The 18,395-nt window shown below is 39.0% G+C and overlaps 1 protein-coding gene across 3 annotated transcripts; it reads left to right on the top strand.

The window, feature by feature from the left end:
• Positions 1-1,098: 1,098 nt before the first annotated feature.
• On the top strand, positions 1,099-18,011 carry LOC103706635 (TBC1 domain family member 8B-like). 3 transcript variants are annotated; one of them, XM_008790795.3, is made up of 18 exons: positions 1,099-1,319; positions 1,858-1,927; positions 2,025-2,588; positions 2,680-2,868; positions 2,993-3,106; positions 6,115-6,173; positions 6,363-6,429; positions 6,582-6,633; positions 6,743-6,835; positions 7,016-7,099; positions 7,231-7,655; positions 9,638-9,699; positions 11,432-11,501; positions 14,145-14,225; positions 14,335-14,436; positions 15,988-16,118; positions 16,455-16,548; positions 17,591-18,011. In XM_008790795.3, the coding sequence occupies exons 1-18, from the start codon at positions 1,276-1,278 to the stop codon at positions 17,690-17,692; spliced, it is 2,403 nt and encodes an 800-aa protein (XP_008789017.1). In that variant the 5' UTR covers positions 1,099-1,275; the 3' UTR covers positions 17,693-18,011. The 3 variants fall into 3 exon arrangements, with proteins under 3 accessions (XP_008789017.1, XP_008789018.1, XP_026660295.1); XM_008790796.3 differs by having other exon boundaries at positions 17,597-17,817; XM_026804494.2 differs by lacking the exons at positions 15,988-16,118; positions 16,455-16,548; positions 17,591-18,011 and having other exon boundaries at positions 14,330-14,436.
• Positions 18,012-18,395: the final 384 nt, after the last annotated feature.

Genomic DNA, 18,395 nt, shown 5'->3' with positions numbered 1-18,395 from the left:
AGGGTACAACGAGGACCTTGTGAGGAAGCATGGAAACAGGGAAGGTGGGGCTCAGAGCTAGAAAGTGATGCTTTTGGCCACAAGGAGGCTACCAGGGCAAATTGAGCAAAGGACACTAGTGATGAGGGGACCTGTCAAGACAGCGAACAACCCAAGAATAGCAATCAACTACAAGGTAAGACATACACACTGGACCAACCTAGACTAGCTCGCCGGTCATGATCAAAGCCGATTTATAGAGATTGGGAGGAGTTAGAGGACTAGATGAAGGAAAGATAGGAGGAGGAGGAGGTGTAGGCTAAGGGGGAGTGGGAAGAAAAACCATACCGAATTAATAAAATGCCTCGTGGCAATTCATTATTGGGTGGAACATCTTTTTTGTGCAGTAACACAAAATAATCCTATCCAACCCTCTCCCTCCTTATGACACAAGTGGAAGAGATCCTTTCAGGCATCGCAACGAAGGAATAGCTCTATTCCGTCTCGCAAAGAACATACCGGAATAGAGAGATATCCTATCACCTACTCTCCATATAGACATTATATATGTATCTTTGTATACTTATTAAAGCCAAGTACATGCTATTTAAGACAAGTGACTGCCACCAGCAATCAAGCTTCATCACTTACTGATTTTTTCACGTTTATCAAATCATTTTCAAATCAATTATAGGAGCTAAAATGATTGATTCCAATAACCTAGGTACACTAAATGAGTCATGGTCGATCTTTGTTGCAGAGGCTCAGCAATCTCACCATCAGAACGTCTTATATCAGCAAAGGAGCATTGCATCCGGCGTGGATGACGGGTGAGTTTTGTAGTTTCTCTTTGCTCAGTCACAGATTCAGAGTCCTAGTGCCAGCAGAATTACCTTTTGCTTGGTAGGCCCCAGGAACAGGATTAAAAAAAACGAAAGCCGGTGATTCAAAGCCAGTTTGCTTTGGAGCGTCATGGATTTATGGGCTAAAATCACGCCTGCCCGCGCTTGCGGCCGGCAGTGTGCGTCGATGGACCTTACAACCTAATTTTAACGTGAACTGTCTAGATAGTATCCGTTCCCAAGAGTCGCCCCAATTTTATTATCCTCGTAACCAATTCCTCCCTCCTTTATTCCACGTAACTCCCCCTCTGATCTTCCTCTTCAGGTCGCTGTCCATCAAGCTGACAGTTCTTGAATTAGTGCAGGCAAATCTAAGAACGAGACGCGGCCGCGGCCAGCGGCAGGAGCAGCGCCATCTCAAGATATCTTCGCGGCGAGCGCGCGGGGCGGAGCCATGCGGAGGAAGAGCCTCCCCGTCGTCTCTTTGGAGCACAAGCGGTGAGTGATCGCCCATTTCTCTCCACGTGTCGTGTGCTCTACGCCTTCTCCCGCCGAGATGTCCGCGGATTTCTTTTCTTTTCTCACATCTTAATCCTTTTTTCTTCCCCTCTCCATTCCTTCCTCGCGTTCTTATCTCTATATTATTCTTTTTTTCCTGGCATTCCGTAAATCGTAATTCGGGCGACGCGGCCTGTGATCTTGGATTTCTTTCTCATATATAGCCTCGGTACCCTCAGGACTTTTAGTAGAGCGCACGTTTGAGGAGATGGGATTCAGTTGTACTGTCGCTGATGTAGGGATCTTTACGGATTCTAGGGTTTTACTTGCGATGGCAAATGCGTTCTTCTAAAGCCAGTGCGATGGACGATCTAATCGGAATTCTATTATGGTGTTTTGATTGATTTGTATTTCCATGGACGTTGAGTCTAGGTATAGGGTTCTTGATTCTTGATTCTTGATTCTTGAGTTACAGCCTTAACTTCAGTTATAAGGGACTCGTTCCTGGTAACCGGTTGATGGTATGAAATCTAAACAGGGACGCCTATGGGTTCGCGGTTCGGCCTCAACACTTGCAGAGATACCGGGAGTATGCAAAAATATACAAGGCAATCGATCTAATTCCTCTTCTTTTGTGCTCCTTAATTTAATATATCATGGTTCGGGTTGCTGATTGCTTAGATTTTTGAACTCATAATGGTCCAGGAGGAAGAAGAAGAGAGATCGGAACAATGGAAGAACTTCCTCGAAAGGCTGGCCGAGTCTGCCCAAGTGTCATCCAACGGCTCATCGGCACAGGATTTTGGTGCGGAAGCACCAAATGTCTCAGGAAATGACAGCGACCGGAGTGGAATTGACAAACGTGATGGATCGGAGGAAGTTGGTGCAGAGAAGGAGCCGGTTGAGAAAGAAAAAGCAAAACTCCATAGAATCCATACATGGAGTCAGATAAGACCATCTCTCGCTGCCATCGAGCAGTTGATGAGTCAGCGGGTGGAGAAGAGGAAGAGCCCATCCAGTGATGAGCAAGAGCCTGGGAGAAGTGGGAACTGCTTGGCACCAATTGAAGAGGTCGCAAGACCTTCTAAAGAAGGAGAGTCTGAGGAAGAGTTCTATGATGCGGACAGATCAAACGCGGTCAAGCAGGAGGCGCCTTCAGGTGATGGTGAGAATGCCGATTCTGCAGCAAAGCAGGAGCCTTTCTTTCCTTGGAAAGAAGAGCTGAATTTCCTGGTTCGTGGAGGAGTGCCAATGGCTCTCAGAGGAGAGGTGCAGTCAGTACTGTACTATTGCACTCATGATTAGTCTTCGGTAATCTGGTGCTTGTCTTTTCTCAATCTATCTTCCACTCTGATCGCAGCTATGGCAAGCTTTTGTGGGTGTGAAGGCACGCAGGGTGGAGGGATACTATGACGACTTGCTAGTTCTAGATGCTAACACTGATAATATTAAGGAATCTGATGCCTCCCTTCCAAATGACACCATTAGAATGCCAAAAAAACCTCAGGGAGGATGTGCACCTGAGAAATGGAAGACGCAGATCGAGAAGGTCATTAGATTAAAGGATTATGAAGTCCAATATCCAGCCTTTGTTATTTCATAGAAGCTTGGGTTGTTGAAACTGCTATGAAATGAATGATTCTCATCAGCATAACTTGTATGCTCTCTTTCAGGATTTGCCTCGAACATTTCCAGGTCATCCCGCGTTAGATGAGGATGGGAGAAATGCACTAAGGCGTTTGCTTACAGCATATGCTCGCCATAATCCATCAGTCGGGTACTGCCAGGTGCTTAGGACTGAACTCTATAGTACTTATTATTGTTTTTTTAATGCATTTTGGTGACTTTTTTCTCGGGCAAAGATATGAAGGTTTTCATTTGATGGAATCTGATACTCAATATTCTTGCTTTTTTTTAATGGCGTTAACTTCCATTTATGTCGAAGAGAATAATGAAGGGCAGATATCTCCTCAAAACTTTTACCCTACAGCTGGACATGTTAAAATTGAGGAAGCAATTCTCACACTTCTTTGTGTGGATTTGTTAGAAATTTTCATCACTAGCGTGTATTCTCATGAACAAACCATTATGTGTATAATGAGGTGTGATCCAAATTTGAGGCTTTGCAGTACTCAAAAACGATATGATCTGTTATTCTAACTATAATTTATTATACAACTTTGTATGCAAAGATATCAGACTTTTATTATAAGAGTAAAACAAGAACTAGTTTGTAAGGCATCTCGATTGTTTTGTATTCATGAACATAAGCTACAGTACTTCTGAAATCAGTAACTTGTAATGCAAAGAAACTTCCTGGTATTGAAGTGGGAACTCTGAATGAATTGCTTAAACAGAAGAAGCATATAAATAGAAATGGATATTAAGGTATACACCAGGGGAAAAGAAAAAAGCTGGCATTTGTAAGCAGCCCTTCTATTCTATGGCCAAACAAATGTGTGTACTTTATAAGCCAAATGATGGATCAATACAAGAAGATCTCTGGAAGCTACAGATCCCCAAACAAAACAAACTCTTATTTTGAGGTTAACAATCTTACATGTTTGAAGAACAGTCAGTAGTTCAGCTAGGTCCATGTTTGAAGAACAGTCAGTAGTTCAGCTAGGTCCATGTTTGAAGAACAATCTTACATGAAAGAGAAGAATAATAATGTACCCCATCCCACCCCCCGCCCCCCAGCCCCCCACAAAGAAGAAGAAGAATAGGAGATGATGTAGATGGTGAAGGAAAGAGAAAGAGAGAGTAGGGGAGGAGGGTGATGAGCTCACCTGAATGTAGGTGTGGAGTAATGGACATCTCATATTGTGTTGTTCAGTGTGGCTTGAACTCCCATATGTCATGGCATATTTGGAGGGATAGTTCTAATCTGGCAATTTGCATGAGTCACATTGAATCAATGCCCATGTGTGGCTATACTATAATTCTGCTTCTAATGGTATAGCTATACATAATCAAACAAATTCTGATTGTCTCTTCAGGTGTTTGGCACCTACACAAAAGTTGCATGTAGTTAGCGTACTTGAACTTTCACTAGATTTGTTACGACCTATAAAGCTTCGCATCGGCAATTATGGCATCCATCTGAGTGGTACCGTCACTCCCTCTCAACCTTGTTTATGCACTTATTCCCGGTTCTGATCATGGTTCAAAATGCCGTAACTAACATTAAAGGCTGATATGACTAATTAAAAGAACAAATTTGGGAATGGCAAATTTACAGGACATCAGGTGTGTTAGAAATGTGAGTAGGAAGCCAGCATGGCTTGGTCATTCGTTACTTGATTACATTATGCTGATCATGTCCATGGGTTGTGAACCACATAATTCATTATCAGATTCGAAACAATTTTCATATGAAACTTCTTTCCTTGGTTATATTATTCTGGTTACATCATTCCCCTTCACCTTGTTTGCTTTCTGCATGGTAGTAAATCACGAAGAGATGAAAGTTCTTTCCTCTTCTTTGCTTTCCATTAACGTGCTGGCACGGCTCGCTTCGCTTTTCAACACTCTGCTTGCAGCTGGCCCTTAATAAATTACAATATGAGTGGAGATTTGATCCCTCAATTTATCTGAAGAGATAATCATCCCATCATTTTGAAGATTTTTGAGGAAGTAAGTTCATTTAGAATGGGTTGAATATCCTTTTTCTTCTTTCCTGGTCATGTTACTAGCCAAAAGCTAGCTTCCTTATTTTCCTCCTTTTATGATGAAGATGGACAATCAATTTCCTTATTCTGCTGTTTAATCACCACATGGCACTGCCTGTTATTTATAACCATGGAATGGTTAAAAAAGTTTTAACTTGTGTAACTTTGTGGATCTGAGAAATTGATTACAAAAGCTTAGCAGAAGCTCAAGGGTGAGCTTGGACTGATGCATGTGGCACACTAGGTGGTGATCACCGGCTAGTAAGATGAGATCCAGCTCTATTAATTTATTTGGGTTTTACATCGCTTGGTTGTTCTGTAATATGAGCCTTTGTGTTTGGGCTGGTCTAAAGCTTATTTTGAGCAGAAGTGGTCCAATAAAGTCATATTTTAAGTATCTCTTTATCAGACAATTTGTGTTAACATGCCTTTGTATTGTGATTTATTCTAGGAGATGATTCTAAGAATTTGATTATTGTGCTACTGTTTACTTTATTTTCACATATTTTATGGAATCCTTAGACTTTTGTGTTAGTTGGTGTCTGGGCTGCATCAAGGACCTTGAGCTAGAGAAAGCGCTTGACAATATCATGTTTTATCCTGTCTACTTAAAAATTTGAGGCTTTGGCTTATTTTAGATTAGCATTTTTATGTGGTTTTGGTGTACCAGTCAAAATCATTATGAGTTTCCATAAAATTCGAAGCACGCGTATGTTTTTTCCCCTTTTTTTCTTTTTGCCAAAATATGCAGACAATCCTACTTTACTTGCAAGATATCTGGTGAATTATGTAGTGGGATGATTGTACTCAATGTTATGCTGGGAAATAGATGAAGCAAACATTATATTACCAAAGAAGCTAATTGTTGATGATTTATTTTTCCCTACAATATATTATATATTCCCTGCAGAGGTAAATCTTTATATATCTTATTCAGTATGAATCCACATATTGATTTTCCAGTTAGTATTCTGTTTTTTTAATCTATCTTCGAGTTAATAATTTTTATTCCTTACTATTAGTTTCTATATTGAATTTCCAGTTATATGCCCTATTCTCTATATGATAGAATTGTGCCTTCTAATACTAAGGTGCATCTTATGTTCTTCATATTGTCCCTGCAGGCTATGAATTTCTTTGCTGGCTTGTTACTGTTGCTGATGCCCGAGGAAAATGCATTTTGGTAGGTTTGCATAACTATTTTTGAGAAAGTGGTAGGTTTGCATGATTAATTCCGACTCTGAGCTGGCACAAGAAAAATTACATGATTTCTGATGATGAAAGTCGACTTTTTTGATCAAACATATTTATTCTAGTAACTATTCCTAGTTGCATTTCTTGTACTGTCCTAAGTTATTTCAAAATTCATCAGGACACTGTTGGGTATTATCGATGATTACTTTGATGGCTACTATTCTGAGGAAATGATTGAATCTCAGGTAATTGTTCTGTTTTAGGATCTTTTTAGCAACCACTTTTAGTTTTTCCTTTCCATGTCTATCTGAAATTGAGGAGGTGCAATCAAGGGATAATATTGCTGATGATTAATATTACACATCTTAATTTATACTCAAATGCTGTTTTGCATCAGGTGGACCAGCTTGTTTTTGAGGAGCTAGTGCGTGAGAAATTTCCAAAATTGGGTCTGTACTTCATTTTGTGTATATGTGTATTGCTGTATGTTCATATGCATGCACTTCACATGCATTGGCAAACCTGTTAAATAATTCCTTATTTTCTACTGTCTTGCAGTTCATCATTTGGATTATCTGGGCGTGCAGGTGGCATGGGTCACAGGACCTTGGTTCCTTTCCATTTTCATGAATATGCTTCCCTGGGAAAGTGGTCAGGTTTTATCAATGTCTTACTACCATTCCATTAATGCATTGATTACAAATTACTGAATATGATGCCATATGTTCTTGTTCTTTTGGAAACTCATCAAATACTTGCTCCTTGGTACAATTCAAAATTTCATGCTATAGTATCCATATCTCTGATATGCAATGGTGTTTATAATTTCAGTTCTTCGTATATGGGATGTGCTTCTGTTTGATGGAAATCGTGTAATGTTATTCCGAGCAGCACTTGCTTTGATGGAATTATATGGTACTGCATAAACCTATTTTAGCTAATGATCTCATTCAATAATATTCCTTTTAATATTTGTATTCTGTTCATTCTTTAGTACGGTAGTATATAATATATTTTTTTTAAAAAAAATCACATGTCAATTTTAGGTCCTGCGGTCGTGACTACAAAAGATGCTGGAGATGCAGTTACATTATTGCAGTCCCTTGCTGGCTCTACCTTTGACAGTAGCCAGCTTGTCTTGACAGCTTGCATGGGTTATCAAGCTATAGATGAAACAATGTTGAACGAGTTGAGGAAAAAGCATAGGCCTGCAGTTATAGCTGCCATGGAGGAAAGATCTAGAGGACTTAATGAATGGAAGGACTCTAAGGGCCTAGCATCTAAGTTATATAGTTTCAAACATGACAGAGGATCAATACTTACAGAAACCAACTTGTCAGAGGCATTAGGTGACACACAAACCAATGGGGATTTGCATAACTTGAAGTCCGGATCCACAGATATAGAGGGATATTTGAATGGTCTAACAGTTGATTCAGAGACAGATTCCATACCTGATTTTCAAGAACAGGTAATTATTTATTGGTTAAACCAGAGTTCTTTCTTAGTTCTTTTCGAGGAAGAATATAGATGACTGGTGCTATAGATGTATTACTTATGACAGTGCCCAACATGCTGCCTTCAATCACCTGATGCGTCACTGGTGGGGTGTAACTTAATTGGGTAAAACGTCTTAAAACATAAAAAACGAGAATTTTCAAAGCTAAAATCAATTTAATTATCCAATTTTTCTGAACTATAATTGGCAAGATACAATCGAGGAGAAAATTTATACTTAAAATCACGGCTGTTAATATCGATACCAAATCCTGTACCTTTTTCCTATTGAGATGGTTTGATATTTGGTACAATACCAGTACCAACATTATGTACCAAAACCGACAGCTTTCAAAAAATTGAAAAAGCATTGGTACCAACTAGTACAGTCGATACTATACCACCGGTATGCACTGGTAAGGACCGGTATAGACGGGTCCAGCTGGTACATACTGGCATGGCTATTTCGGCATCCTGATATATGTACTAGTGCGATTTTCTTGCTAGAATGGTACAGTACTTGTCCACCATCCTGCTTCTGTGATTTTTGAAATCATGCTTAAAATTTTAAGTATTCAGTATACTGAAGTGTCTTGATGATGAATAATGTATGGAATGATCATCATTCCTTATTTGTTGGTTTGAAGATGCCAGCAAGACAACTGAATATCTAACAGAAATCAAGCAATGGGAGTTATAGCTGGAAATTCTTAGTCACATTTACCACTCTATCACTATTTAGTTGCACTCAACCTACTTTGATGCAGAAACATTGTACTTTCAATTCTTATCTTCTTTTTCATCAATACCTAGGATTTGGACTCTGTTTCTGGTTTGAATTGATTATTGCATTATATTAGTAAAATTACTCTTACTATTTATGTAAGAAACCACCTCAAGGTGATATGCATGTGCCTCTCTGTTCCAAATACAAGAAATGCTTCGATGATTTGACATAGTGTAACGCTCATCAGATACTCAAGTACTCTTCTTTAATGGCAAAATGGAAGAAAACACTAGGGGAGAAATAGATGATGGAGTTATAGGATGTGTTTGATCTCCAAAATAAGGTGTAGGGGCCAAAAACAAGTGAAAAAGCAAAAAGATATTACCAGGTAGGAAGTGGTACCAGGGATAATAAGTTTGCTAGCACTACGATATAGTAGTTGAAAAACACAGCCTTGGATTTCAAAGAAGAAAAGAGTTATGCAGTATTGTGGAACATCGACGGCTGCTTGCGTGCAATTGTTTATAAGAAATCTAACAAAGGAAGAGTTATGCCCATCTTTTTGAACATGGAAGGCTGCCTATTTACAATTGTTTAAGTTTCCTTTATCTTTTGCATCAATGACGTAGATATTTGAGGAGGAGAAGACAGTGGAGGCCTCTATACTTCACTTTCTTGGTCGAGGTACTAGGTCCAATATTTGGGCTTACGAGCATGCCGATTATTTCAACTAAATGTAGATAATCACTGTTATGTAAATAAGCATTCATGCTTCCATGTTCTTGCAAACAGTGCAATAAGCGTGTACATCATAAACATTAATCAGCAAACCTTCTCCCAATTATTTGACATTGCTAATATGGACCATGAATTTTCAGATGGACATTTAGATCTCTCTCTTGGAAATTAGCCAGTGATGAACAACTTGTTTTATAGTTAATACAATATTCTCCAGATCTAAAGAATATGACATGTCTTTCCTATTGGGAAGTTTAATTGTTAGCATCAATGTGAAATACTGTTCTACCGTTTTATTCAACGCTGAAATATAATATTGATAGATCTGCTTTCCTTTTATATTATGAAACCATTAGTGTTCTTATGAGGAAACATGCAATACATCTATTGGTTAATCATTCTTGAAAGGCCTAAATGCTTGAGCAGTTCTCCTTCTCATTATTTTCATCATACTTATGTTGAAATTCGAAGGATGTTCAATTTTTATTTAGGTGACATGGTTGAAGGTTGAGTTGTGCAAATTGCTGGAGGAGAAAAGATCAGCTCTTCTCAGGTTGGTGTCCTTGCTGTATTCAGGTCGGTCAAGTGAGTCTAATGTTGTGAACTATATCACTAAAAAGCAGGGAATCTTAGATCTTTCCTTATTTTTTCTCCAAATTAGTGCATGTGCTCCTTGGATCCTGACATAATTATTCTTTCGATCCCTCTTGTCAAGTAGAATTTATGTATTATCCCTAATACGGCATCTTCATGCAAGATGTCAAAGAGGGGGGCATAGAAGTTGCTTTTAAGGCAGGGCCTGCCTGCTACATGTTTTTTTATTTTTGGATTGGTGAGAAAAAGGTTTTAAGGGGAAAATGAAATTATATTAGATAATTTGCCAAATAACAGTGTAATCTTGACGTCTGCTTTTTCAACCGTTCACACCTCCTAGCATCCACAATGAATGAAGGCTCCCACACTTGCCACTCCAAAGATGATGAAAAGAAAACAAGAAATTTACATGACCTTGATGTACCAACTTATCTAACATGACTGAATCTTCTGCATTGTCAGTGGATTCTTTCATGTAGTCTGCAGTAACTTATATTTTTCATACACCAACCTTATATGCTGTAGTTCCTTGCAATTGCACCAACTTCTTCACAGTACGTGTAGCTTTGTGGTTTAACAAGATCACTAGGAAAATTCTGCACTGACTATCAAATGACCTACTGAGCTTGGTGCACTTAGCAAGCCAATCTGTGACTAGCAGCCCTCTTTTTAAGTATTTGTCACTACTTTGACCCAAAAAATTCCTAGTGTCAACCACTAGGTTATTGTTTCTTGACAACCCCCCTTAATCCAAGAAGTGATTGCTAGAGAGGCCGCCACCACCCAACTGTTTTTCATGTTGCAGAGCCTGTGAGTGATCATGGGACCCTCTCATAGGCCTTTAACTCACCCATATTCATGTATTTGTTTTGGGGTATATCGCATCTGGCACCTTCACTGCTTCTATGATTTTTGGCCATGTTCTCTTCTTCATTATAATCAATATCCTAGCCATTGCTTTATTAATTCTTTTACTTAATTCTGACTTAACTGAATCCAAATCTGTTGGATCCTGGACACGAGACTCCGGAATATCACTTTCAAAACTTGATTACCCCATTGAAATACTTGACTGCGAATGGCACCACAAGCTTAGTGGATCATTTTGGAGTATTTTTCTGATTGTTGAAAATCTTTCTGTTCAGGTTCTTCCAAGTGACTCAAGTGACCCAAGTTGAAGTCATCAAGCCAACCACATAAGATTTGAATAAAAGAAGTTATATCTTATGTTCCTATATATTAGATTATAAAAAATCTCACGAGGACTTAGTTGATATTTATGCTCTTGTTGAATTCAAAGTTCACTCAGTTTTATGTGCCAGCTTAAATATGCAAGGATGACACTGAAAAATGTAGGCAATGTCATGTTTCAGGAAATGTTCTCCATTTGATGAAGGGTTCTTTGTGCTACTTGTTTGGCTTACATGGAATAAGCAATATGTGGAATTTTATCTTGATTTTTTAACTGCTACGCATTGACCAATGCATGCATGATTTACTCTTTTTTGACGTTGTGAGTTGAGGTTTTGTTCTGATACCCAATTGTGCAGTCACTTATCTCTTATTTTTGCATTTCTAAAACATACACTTTTGCAGCACTATAATGGTCTATCTTCCCAAATGCCATATTTCAAGTCATCTCTAACTTCAGTAAAATCCAAATTTTATTTGCTGTTGCAATTATATGCCAGAGCCGAGGAGTTGGAGACAGCGTTAATGGAGATGGTCAAGCAGGATAATAGACGCCTTTTAAGTGCCAAGGTAGATTCTAGTGATACTTATAGGACAGCTTCTGTTGCCAATGGCAGTATAATCTCATATTTTCAGCCATCTATAAATAAGAATTCTTTTCTGCAACTACTGTGATTATCATCATTTTCTATCCACACTTTTTGTAAATTACATGATCATATATGTGGACAATCTTTGGTTGGCATGTGATATATCTTTTTTTCTGCATGGAAATGCTTCTTGCTTGGTTCAGGAGTTTTCTTCTCTGTGCTTATGTATGTCATCTATGCTGGGTTCATGAGCTGTATTGGAGTTCAGGTCTACAATGGATTGTCTAAAAAACCTATTAGTAGTTTGGTAGATTAAAATAGTATCAGAAACAACAACTTCTAATTAAAATCGACAATGGACTTGATGTCTTTTATGTATGACAAGAAGGTTCTGCTTGGTTGCTGAGGATGTGAGTGAGCAAAAAAGTTCCTTTTCCTCCTTTTCTTTTGTTTGGAGGGGGGTGATAATTTGTTTCCATTGTTTGGTAATGGAAGATATATTCAGGGAGAGAACTGTAAGGAGAAAATTAAATTTAGGGAGGGATATAAGGAAAAAATTAAGGGATGAGGCTCTCTAAGATTCTTCAAAAATTTTCTTCCAATTTGAGTAGGGGTATTGAGAGAAAATAACAGAAGGCAAGTGCATCAGAGTTACACCCATATCCTAACCGCATGCTCAACAGCTTTCTCTTGTATCAACCAAAGAAGAAAATTCTTATCTTTGATTTTAGTTTCTTTGCATGAACAATTCTTCCTTTCTTTCATTTTCTCAGGAAACCACAGAAGCCTATGGGCCTCTTTATCTTTGAATATCTAATTTAGTCATAAGCAAAGATTTTGCTAATCTTCATCCCAAATTCATGTAGTAGTTGTTTTGTTCTTGTTCTTTCATTTATTTATGTCCTTTGCATACATCATTTGGACACGTATTAGTCATTTCTGCTAAACTTATAACTGACCAGCAGACCTTAATTTTTTTGCTTAAACCTTTTCAAATCTCTCTCTCTCTCTCTCTGTCTGTGTCTGTGTGTGTGTTTTCCAATTACTGTCACATTCTTGTAGATCTTTCTGTGGATATAGGGTGATGACCTAAGTGAAGCTTGGGTGCCACCAACTTGACTGTATGGCTAATTATGTGGCCTGAGAAAGAGTACAAGATATTTGAGTTTCTCCTCTCACTTGCATGTGTACTTTTCCACACAAAAGAGCATCTAGGAAGGTTGGGATGGTAGAAGGAGTGGGAGAATGGATGGTACGTAGAAAGCATGGATGCGAGAGGGTAAGAGAGGGTGTAAGAGAGGGAAAAAACAGAGTGAACATAAAGAACACTGGGCCAGGAGAGATCTCACAAGCTTTTTCAATGTTTCAATTATATCTACACTAATGAAAGGGATGAGGACTCGCGCGAGCACGTTTAATCCACATCATCTGCTATGCACTGGATTAATCTTGGATACTTATATAGGGCCAAGAAACCCAAATAACACGTTTCAGCTAGTTTTTTTAAATGAGATCCTTGGTTGTGACAAGTGTTATCAAAGCGGACCCAGGCCATGGCCCATATAGATTAGGGGACACTGTAACAGGGTTCATTTGGGTTGACAATGGGCTTTGATCATGATGTTTGTGATTAGATTTGATATATTTACGTATGGATTTGAATGGATTTGGACACTTAGCCTGGCGAGGTTACCATGGCTTAAATGGGAGGAGTATCTAAGAACCTGTACAAGCCTGTGTTTAATCCAAATCGGCTATACACTGGGTTGATCTTGGGTACTTATACAGAGTGAAAAAACCCAAATAACACCTTTTAGCTAGCCTTTTTGGATAAGGCCCTGGGTTGTGACAGGATGCTACAAAAAAAGAAGAGGAAGTTTGAACTCTATCTTACGATGAGGGATGGGAGCTCCTCACACCAGAGAACATTGATGAATTTCTTCCATTTACAGCTAGAAGCACATATCATAAAGATTCACCTCTCGATATATTCATTTTTTTTAGTTTCGGACCTCTGTATATTATTATAATATTCCATTTGATTTGCATTTATCAGCTTGATAATGGGTATACTTGCTTGCATTGAAAAAGCTCTACAACTTATTGCCCCTTCCCCCACCCTTGAAAACCGGATCCACTGCAGAGATGCTTCTAGGGGCATACTCTAATAGGCACCAGGGGAAGAATTGAGCATGAAATCATGACTTTAGCATACTCCTTGTTTTTCCTTCACTCTGTAATTAACACAGAATCTATATTAAAAGTGCCTCAAAGCTGCAAATCAAAAGACAAGGGCCCCATGTTGTAACCATTTCAGAAACAAGGAAGAATGAGGGAATAGTACAAGCTACATCAACTTTTGCCAATTGCTGAACCATAAATTGTGAGAGTAATGTCACAATTTTGTTTTTGACGTTGAAAAGCCTCAAATTTGTTGCCATTTTTTGTAGTTTTGTTTCCTTCTTTTTCAACAGTTGGTCATGAATTTTCCAAGAAACCTATGGATTGGTATAGCTGATACTTGGACTGTATCTAAACCTTTATTTACATTTATAAATATCTTTTTGTATTTTCTCTGCCACGCTTGGTATTCCTATTTCAACAAAAAGAATTGATCTCACAGGTTGAGCAGTTGGAGGAGGAGGTATCTGAATTGCGGCAGGCTCTTGCAGATAAGCAAGAACAAGAGCGTGCCATGCTTCAGGTGCTGCTTTTTTCTTACATCGTATCCATTTCTCTAGCCTTCTCACTTTCCCTCATGTGCGAGACCATTGTTTTATACATGAATTGAAGCTCTTCCACAAATAGTATAGGTCTTGATGAGGATGGAACAAGAACAGAAGGTGACAGAAGATGCTCGCTTTTCTGCTGAGCAAGATGCTGCTGCTCAGAAATATGCGGCTCATGTGCTTCAGGTGCTTTCTCACTGCTGAATTTGCTGTGCATTTTAGTGGTTTTGGGTCTTCGACATTTTTCTTTGGAACTAAGTTATTTCTCCCCACTGAAAAGGATGGAGAAAGTTCATTCACATTGAATCGTATGATTAAATATACTCGTGCTTCGGATTAGGGTTGTAGTGTTATGATTGCTTCAAGGTTCTCCAAAATCATAGTTTCTATATACAAGAGACTATAATGACTTTAAGATTGTGTTATAAAGCTGGGGCTGCTATGGAGGAATGTTATACAATCACACTTCATTTTTTCTTTTTCGTTTCATCTTTAGTGAAGTCGCACAAGGAGAATTTGTTCCAGTTTTCACTACAACTTTTGACCTTTGACATTACTAATTTACTTCTGGTAGTAAGAGATGGCTCTATAAACATGTATGGACCAGTGACTTGTGTGTCCTTCAGAATTCCTACTTTCATTGAAAAGGATGTGCATTGGGCCTCAAACTGGACTGAGAATGTGTAAACTCTAGATCTGCTCCTTGTCTTGCTATTTTGCACTTTTGATTTTTACCATGTTGTTAGCTGGTCGAGCTCTTTGTTGTCACAAAATACCTTTAAGGTTGTTCCTCTTGACAGATCAATCTAAGGAATTTTCTCCTCCGGTTGATTTTTTTCTTTTTTTTTTTGAGAGTAAATTTGTCAGAATCTGTCATTTTATTAAATAATTTGTCAGAGCAACGTCTGCTGTGCCGATATCGGGCCCCATACCGGTTGCCCGGCGGCACAGGTCGGTATGGCCCTGCGCCGTGTCGTACCGGCCTAGTACTGACACAGTAGAGGCAGGGGAGAGGGAGAATGGGAGAGAGGAAAAGAGAGAGAGGGGGAGGGAGGGAAAGGGAGAGGAAGGAAGAGAGGTGCCGGCCAACAGAGGCCGGGGAGCCTCTGCATCTCCTAGGCCGGCCGGGCCGGCCTCTCTCTTCCTTCCTCTCCCTTTCTGTCCCTCCCCGTTCTCTTTCTCTCCTCCTCTTTTTTCCTCTGCTTCTCTCCCTCCGGCGATGGGGTCTCAGTTTCAATGATGGAACCGTCCCGGTCCTATGCCGACACAGCTCGGGACGCCCCAAATCGGGCGGTTTGGGATGGTTCTGCCGACCATGGATCAGAGATTGGGCATTGTTTATCATATTTGAGCATGGTGTCTGTTTTATCTATGTTTGTAGGAATTGTATATATTGCAAAGGTACTGATAATGTTTTATTCTGAGTTCTTTTCAAATGCAAATGGAGAACACTCAGTATTTTCTGAAAAAGTTGCAGTTTATAACATAAATTGTAGAAGAGTTGTGAATCTTCTGTTTTCAATTAAGAATATGCTTCAAATGATCTCTGCTCCCAAATTGTGTAATCACAGGGTTCCTTTTCCTGGCCTATTTACGCTTTTCTTCCTAGGAGGATCATGAGTGATTGCACCATCAATTTTTTTAACTTCACATGCACTGGAACAAAATATATGTATTTATTTTGTGTTATTCTTCAGGAGCTGTATGTTTTTACCTGCTTCTACCTGACACATGCAGGAAAAATATGAAGAAGCGATGTCTGCACTTGCACAAATGGAGAAAAGGGCTGTGATGGCAGAAACGATGCTGGAGGCCACATTGCAGTACCAGTCTGGCCAGGTTAAAGCCCAACAACCTCATTCTCCAAGGTATCTCCATCTTTTTATTATTAGATACTATTTATTTTGCACGTGGTCATTGACAAGTAACTGCTATAAGATGAACTCTATTCTTGGATTGAGTCACTGTTATCAGGGCATCTTCTTCTCCTTACCATGTACAGTTGTACACTGTCCGCTTTCATATGTTTCATTAAATTGCATGGTTCTTTTATCCCACTAACACTCTAAAATGTAGATAAACATAAATGCATTTTGGTGCACAGTTTGTGATAACATGGGCCAATTCACTTTCTATAGGCATAGTGTGCATGCTGTTTACTCAAAATGATTATCAGAACCTGTATTGAGTGATTTGTTTTGCAGAACTCCACGGACCAATCAAGAGATGTCTCACGATGCACCCACCAGGAAAATGGGACTGCTCTCCAGACCATTTGGCTGGCTTGACAAGAACAAGGTAATTTTCTTAAAGTCAGCCTTTAAAATTTCATTGGTTGCAATATGCTTATGAAAACCAGTCATGTGTTTGTCCGGCAAGTGGTGTTTTGCTTGTCGAGTGGTTAATATAGGTTTTGCACATCTTGTTAGTGCCAAATTGTTTGTTCTGAAGGATTACTTATACGTGTATCTTTGTGGAATAGGCACAACCTCTTCGGGTCTAAGAAAAGGTCAAAAGCATGCTAGAAAGTAAGGAAAGACTGTTGTGCTGACCCATCATAGACTCGTCTTAACCATGAAGCTTCTAAATTTTAACTTAGCATCTTAGTTAGATAGGAGTTTTCGTTGCTTTACAATTTATATGATTGAACATATAGAATTTTTTATATATGCACACGGACATGCACATGCAACACATTAACATATATCAAAAATATCTCATTATCCTCAATCTCACTTTTAGCTATTCTGTTATACTTCTTATGACGATACTGCTTGTTATGAGATCCTTGATCTCAACCAACATGATGGTCAAACAAGTTCTGTAAAACTCGACTCATTCTGGAAAAGTCTTAAGCAGTTGTAATAATTTTGAATGTGTTAATTCTTTGACATATTTTACAATGATTATATTGAAGTGATTTCTTTTGATAGATAGACCGTAGTTTCATGGTTTGACTCATGAGAATCACTTGATTCCCTTTTCGTTTGTTATAACAAATAAATGAAATGAGTGACAAAAGGAAGTATCATGCTTCTAGGGGCATGTTTGCCGAGAGATCTGCTTGAATAAAATAACGTGCGCCATTTAACGTAAAGCATTGCTCCGCATAGCTTTCCTAGCGTCATTTGTATAATTGGAAATGCATTCATTCTGATCCTTTGCTTTTACTTCGCATAACGTGTTAATAATGTAAATAATGCCCACTGTAACAGAAAAGGTAATATTGAGGGCAGAAAGAACTCATAAACCCCATCCTAAAACCTGGGGTTATATGATTGCTTCATAAGATGTGTTATAACGTTTTGATTCTACTGATTCCGATTAAAAATTCATTTAGTTTCAGGGTAAGCCAAGCAATGCTGAAGAGTCCATTGAAGGCAAAACTTCTAGCGTGGGACAGAGCCCCAAAGCACCGAACAAAGATCTGAATGGTGATTAAGATTTGGATAAGTATATTGTCCATGGAAGCAATCGGCACATCAGCATGCTACCGCACCTCTTTTTGTATTGCTGTCATGTACTGTGTTTGTATTACCGTTACAGAAGATCCATTAAATTATAAAAGCATACGATATGATCGGTTTCCATTTCCCGTTTGTACAAAATCCAAGTCATAGCGAGTGTCTGTAGATTTGGCAATATCCTTGTAATCTTCTAAATGCCAGCTACAAGTTGGTCGGCCGTTGTTACATTAATGTAAATTAGTAGGCGTGGATGCAAGAAGAGATAAGAAATTTTTGTTTTACGTTTCATTGAAATCATGGATGCTACCTGATGGAGAGTGGGACAATTCTCTTGGTGGAACATAATTTTCAACAGACCAAGCCTGACCAGCGAAGTCGTTTCAACGAATTCAACTGGGCGGACCATATACACGTATGCATGCGAAGCTCATGGATAACGGACGGTGCTGCACCGGAGCTGCAACCCGTGAGACTCCCCCCTCTTTAAGAGTTTTTGAAATTCGAATGCTTTCTACGAGTACGACACCTTGCAGAGGGGAGCGCAACTTTCCGTCATCGCAACCGACAACTGCATCACCCATTCAACATTGAATTATGTCTTGAGATTTTTCTTCTTTTTCCGGCACTTTGCCGTGTCAGTATGCCAAGAGCTGACACGTCGAAATTATACTCTTGACC

Source organism: Phoenix dactylifera, chromosome 13 (assembly GCF_009389715.1).
Source record: "Phoenix dactylifera cultivar Barhee BC4 chromosome 13, palm_55x_up_171113_PBpolish2nd_filt_p, whole genome shotgun sequence".
Lineage (NCBI taxonomy): Eukaryota > Viridiplantae > Streptophyta > Magnoliopsida > Arecales > Arecaceae > Phoenix > Phoenix dactylifera.
Note: the sequence above shows the minus strand (reverse complement) of the source record. Positions and strands in the feature narration are given on the sequence as shown.